The 6,035-nt window shown below is 38.8% G+C and overlaps 1 protein-coding gene across 1 annotated transcript; it reads right to left on the reverse strand.

Annotated features, from left to right (window-relative positions):
- Positions 1-1,086: 1,086 nt before the first annotated feature.
- Positions 1,087-5,381, reverse strand: irgq2 (immunity-related GTPase family, q2). Its single transcript, XM_084419182.1, has 2 exons — positions 4,796-5,381; positions 1,087-3,632 (listed from the first exon to the last, which is right to left on the reverse strand). Exon 2 carries the CDS (start codon positions 3,609-3,611, stop codon positions 2,472-2,474), a length of 1,140 nt encoding a protein of 379 aa, XP_084275308.1. The 5' UTR covers positions 3,612-3,632; positions 4,796-5,381; the 3' UTR covers positions 1,087-2,471.
- Between the last annotated feature and the right edge of the window lie 654 nt (positions 5,382-6,035).

The raw sequence follows: 6,035 nt of genomic DNA on the forward strand, positions 1-6,035 counted from the left end.
TTATGTATTGGTATATAAAGACAGTTTAAACAAATTTGGAATGTTTTTTTTTTAGAAAAATCCTACCTACCCTGCCTTTAAAAGGAACTCTCTTAACACTTTCAGTTGTTTTGTTGTGGTGTTTGTTCTTGCTCACATGGAGATTTGTCTCCACTTAGGTTAACATATTGATACTGTAGTTTGTTCAATTGAAATTATACATTGATGCAGTATTGTGATGATAAGGCTCTGAACATGACTAATTCTTGCTATACAAAACAACGTTAATTCTTGTCATTGGGTATGTAAAGCTTCTTGTGTCAGTGTTTAGTTTGTGGCTGTAACTCAAGAGAAAAACATGCATTGTGGCCTGTGTCATTGCATTTCCTCATGTATACTTACTGTAATTCAAATGAACGGGGGTTTGATGTTGCACAACGAATTGAACTTTTGACAGTTTTGTAAAACCGAATTACCACAGCTGTGAAGTATGAAAAGGAAATGAAATCTGGTTTCATGTGTTCTTGACCACGTATGACCGTGAAAGAGAACAACAAAGTGCAATGTTAGAAAACAGAACTGATCTTTAATGATCTTTTTTAAGTGTACCATTTCTCTAAAACATGCTTATGGTAAATCAAGTCTTGATATAGAGTTTTTACGCACATACAGGGGTGCAAACTTGTCATAAAAAAAAAAGATAAAAAAATATATATATTTTCCAGAATCATGTGTGATTTATGTAGATCTGATAAGATTATACTTTTCACAGTACAATAGTATTATTACTATAATAATATATTTCATTATTGTTTATTTTTTATTTTTTATAATTTCATAAAATACAAATGTTTTATCATTATTGTTACTGAATAGGTTGCATAAAAATGTGGAACATTTAGTTAAACAACAGTACAATCCATTAAACACACTGTACTTCTATCCGTCACAGCTTATATCCCTATATATACCTTAAAGGGATACTTCCCCCAAAAATGAAAATTAGCCCATGATATGGTGACCAGATGAGATGGTGCTTTGGTGGGGTAGGCCTACTATGATATTAGACTGCATAGCCTATAATAAAAGATAATGAATTTCAAACCTGAACCAAACAAATTTTTATTCAAAGATCAACAGTCTGTCATTAGTCTTTAGTCTGCCACAAAAAAACAACATTAAAATTTACATTTACGCATTTGGCAGTCACTTTTATCCAAAGCGACTTACATTGCATTTACATTCTTATCAGTTCTTGCTTTCCCTGGGAATCAAACCCATGACCTTCGCATTGCAAGCATCAACGCTCTACTGTTTGAGCTACAGGAAAATCATGATCTCAAATGTCATTGTGAAAAATACAATGACTGTTGTAACAGAGCGTAAATCAGACCTTTCAGGCTATAGCCTAGCGCTAATAAGCCTTATGCCAAAATTATTATTACGACTAAATTGTTGGTCATTAAATAAGAAAACTAAATAATTGTGTAGATGATTTGCTTTGTGTAACCCGACATCAGACATTAGGCCAAAGTATTTTTCGGGACCAATCAATCATTCCTTTACGAATGGCTGCTTGCACATTCACTGTCCTCGCGGCTGCGGCAACTTGCGCTCGCTTATCAATGCATATAAATTTGTGCCTACGGTTTCTCAAATATGCTGCAGCCAATGAGCAGCCGGCGGGGGCTGGCTGCACGACGACTCAACCTCCACGGACAGTTTTTAATGTTTTATCAGACAATATCTTTCGGGACAATTAGGGCTGGATTCGGGATTCGGGACAACAGCTTAGATTTCGGGACTGTCCCGAATTTTTCGGGACGTCTGGTCACCCTAGCCCATGATTTACTCACCCTCAAGCCATCCTATGTGCATACGACATTCTACTTTCAGACGAATACAATCGGAGTTATATTAAAAAATGTCCTGGCTTTATCCAAGCGTTATAATGGGAGTCAATGGGTATATTTTTTTGGAAGTCCATCAAAGCACATCCATCCGTGATATAAATGCTCCACGTGGCTCTGGGGGGTAAATAAAGACCTTCTGAAGTGAAACGATGCGTTCGTGTAAGAAAAATATCCATATTTAAAACATTATCGACTAAAATAACTAGCTTCTGGCAAAAGGCTGGCAAGGCGACTTACGCCAAAAGAGTAACACTTGTATGACGTAGGATGTAGGAGTAGCGTAAGCTTTGACGCCTCTCGCGGTTCAAACCAGCAGACATGTGCCACTAGAGTGTGTGCAACAACTGGTCAACCGCAATCGCCATTATGTTGGGCGTGAAGTTCAAGGGTTACTCTTTTGGCTTAAGTCGACTGCACTTCACTCTCAGTTTTTCTAATTGACTACTCAGTTTAGTTTAATATATTGCTCATTGGTTTAAGGCCCCCCAACACTGCACACTTTGCACGTCTTTGAGAACCACTGGTTTAAGGAATTCCAAGATTGAAAAGAGCATGTTGTAATTTTGTGTACTGCTCAATCTACTGTCCCTCTCCTGTTACCATAGTAACCACCTTCTCAGCATCAGCACCCATATCATCAATAGCAGTATTGAGCGCCTGCAGCATAGCGGTGAAAGATCTGCTGACGGATCTGGCGTGTCTCGGCATGGCTAGCTCCACAAGTCTGGTGGTTGCAGTGCTATTGTCTTTCTCGGCCTCGGCGAGCCGTCTTTTAACTTCACTCTTGCTGACCTCCACAGAGAGAGCACAGGTCCGCAAAGCCTTCAGCCTGGCTGGGTCGAGACCCCGCTGCCTCGCCAGTTGCTGCAGAGACTCATCGTCCAGGCAAAGTGAGATCTGAGCCTTCGTCAAAATCCGTACGCCCACCGTAGCGTCCACCATGGAGGCCACCAGGGGTACGGGAATGGCAGAAACGCCACCGGATAATGAGGCAGCAGCCCACACCAGTGCCTTGAAGGCATCTTTCTTCTGAGTGACCAAGGATTTGGAAAATGTTGGAAGTGCCAGAAGAAGAGCATGCGCTCTGATCTCTGGAAGGTCACCTCGCATGACATCTAAAAACGTTAGAAAGTCCAGCTTCTCCAAAGCGGAAGGTTGTACCAGGAACACCTTGGGGAGAGGAACACCTTCTGCCTTGAGCACTTCTAAGCTTTTCGCTTTCTTCACCTCCAGTGTTTTCTCGGTATCCTTCACCGACGCTAATAAGACAAAGTAAACTGTCTCTTTCTGCAATGACCTTACTTCCCTCCACACCGCCACACTGTTAACACTAGGACTCTCTGTGAATGTGATAATGATGGCGTTGTACCGCATAGCTTTGAAACGCTCTATATAATCCTCGGCCTGAAAAGTGGGATCACTAGAGATGGGTGGCAGATCGAAGAGGCGATAGTCAGGATGTTTGGGGTTCGGGAATACGGCTAGTTCCTCTGGGGCAGCAGATGATGGAGAGCGGGCTGAGCCTTCGTCGTCTTCGCTCAGCCCTCGAAGTGAGTTGATAAAAGTGGCTTTTTCTGCTTTTCTCTCCCCAGCGATTGCAATGTTGATTCTGCTGATCAGCATGTCCTCCATGGCATCTCTTATATCTGATATGTTGTTCTTCTCAATAGACTCCTTAAGCGTTTCCAGCAGGTTCAGACTCCTCAACACATCAGCCATGTCTGTAAAATGACAACTAAACTACAAATACAGAAGACACTTCATTTATAGTGTTCAACTGCAGTGTTAGAGTTATGTGCTGGATGTAATCAAATACAGTTCTGTTTTTTATTTTTTTAAAGAAATTAAAGGGATAGTTCATCCAAAATTTTTAATTAGCCCATGATTTACTCACCCTCAAGCCATCCTAGGTGTATATGACATTCTTCTTTCAGACGAATACAATCGGAGTTATATAAAAAAATGTCCTGGCTCTTCCAAGCTTGATAATGAGAATGAATGGCTGTTTGACTTTGGAAGTCCATCAAAGCGCATCCATCCATGATAAAAGTGCTCGACACGGCTCTGAGGGGGTTAATAAAGGCCTTCTGAAGTGAAGCGATGCGTTCAAACAGCCATTCACTCTCATTATCAAGCTTGGAAGAGCCAGGACATTTTTAAATATAACTTTGATTGTATTCGTCTGAAAGAAGAATGTCATATACACCTAGGATGGCTTCAGGGTGAGTAAATCATGGGCTAATTTTCATTTTTGGGTGAACTAACCCTTTAATACTTGTATTCAAGGGAGACATTAGATTAATCAAAAGTGACAATCCATGACACTGAAAACTGGACTAATGATGCTGAAAATTCTGCTTTGTCACTACAGTCATAAATTACATTTTAATATATTAAAACAGAAAACGGTTATTTTAAAATTCACAATATTACTGTTTTTATTGTACTTTGATCAAGTTATAATATTTAAAAAATATATATTAATATCTTAAAATATAAACTATAATTAACTTTTTTTTATTTTACTCTTTTAAGGCATTCAATTTTATGACAAACATGAACTGTACATTTATATAAAATAAATGTAATTTATTTACTGGCAAATACAGTATATAAAATCTAGTCCAATGTGCACACACAGGGTTATAATGATAGCGTTTAAACGATGCAAATTAAGAAGGCAAATGCAAGTCCAGAGAATAAAATGCCATTTTTAATTTCAAAACCTGCATGACAAACGTAAAGTACCAGAAGTAAGAGACCCTTAGAGAAAAAGTTACTTACTAACATGTTACTTTCCATAAAGTACAATGTACTGTTATTAGTTAATGTAATTAGGAGCAATGCAATATTGAGAATAAAATAACCACTTTAAGTGGATTTCCGTTTATCCAAACACGTACCTTATTTCAGATCATATAGGATGACAGCGAGTGTGGTGGACCACAGAAAATATCAAACCACACCAAGATGAATGAGATACTGACACTCTCACAGGCTATTTAAGGATTCTCAGTAGTGTATGGAACATTCTAATCCTGTTATCTAAGGCCTAATCCTGCTCACACACACACAGACACACACGTCATCACAGAGGAGCAACCAGCAGGTCAACTGATTTACAATTCTTGAGGAATCAGCAAATTTCACAAATTTCACCCATCTGATATTTTTATGATGCCTATGTAAGAAAAACAATGGTCATGATCAACTTGAGCATAGTTTGCATGTACTGTATATAAAAAGCTATTTATTTTTATCAGATATACAGGCCTTACAGCATTGGGCAAATACGTATATGGAATTTGAATTATTTTCCCATGTTAGACCAACAATATTCCAGTAGTTCAATTCCCATTGAACAATGTTGTTAATCTTTTCAATATTTGTGAGTTCCCAGCATGCACTGCAGCATAAATAAATTATGCACTTTCAGGTTTAGGTCCATTTCATTATATATTTTTTTATTTTTTTTATTTTTTGCTGTTTTCATACTTTATGTATAGGCTGTTGTTGTTGACCTCACTGTTACTTTTGTACTGTTACTCTGTTGCATTTGTTGTTATCACAGTTATTTCGGTTTGTGGGTTACGTGTTGAGGTCTATATGTGTGTGGCAAGCCATGGTAACGGAGTGAGGCCAGTGGCGCGATTGCTAATGACGACAGTGAAGGACGAGAGAGGAACAGGCTTGGTCTTTATGTCGTGTTTTATTATGTTTTTATGAGGCAGTTGTCCTTCACTGTAGTCAATCCTCCTTTTATCTATCCGGAGCTCATCCATGGGACACGCGGCCGGTGTGGCGTGCAGGAGATGTTTATTAACACTCCTGCCACCGCTCCATTTCAATGGCTCTCTGCCCCCCCCCCCCCCCCCCCCCCTAGCCACAGTGTGACATTGTGAAATTACTGCAACACTTCTTTACTTCACAATTCGCAAATGACACTTAAGGTCAAGTGTGACTTGAAAGAAGCCTTAGAACTAGCCTTGACTGCAAATACAACGTTTCATTGAGATACTAAGATTCAGCTTAACAAATTGACAAATAATAACTCCATATAACAGTAAACTATTTACGTAAATATGCTGAATTTATTCAGATTTTGACACTTCCCTTTCTTTTTTTTCCTATTTTCCAGTTTAT

This window comes from Rutilus rutilus (assembly GCF_951802725.1).
Source record: "Rutilus rutilus genome assembly, chromosome: 9".
Taxonomy (NCBI): Eukaryota; Metazoa; Chordata; class Actinopteri; order Cypriniformes; family Leuciscidae; genus Rutilus; species Rutilus rutilus.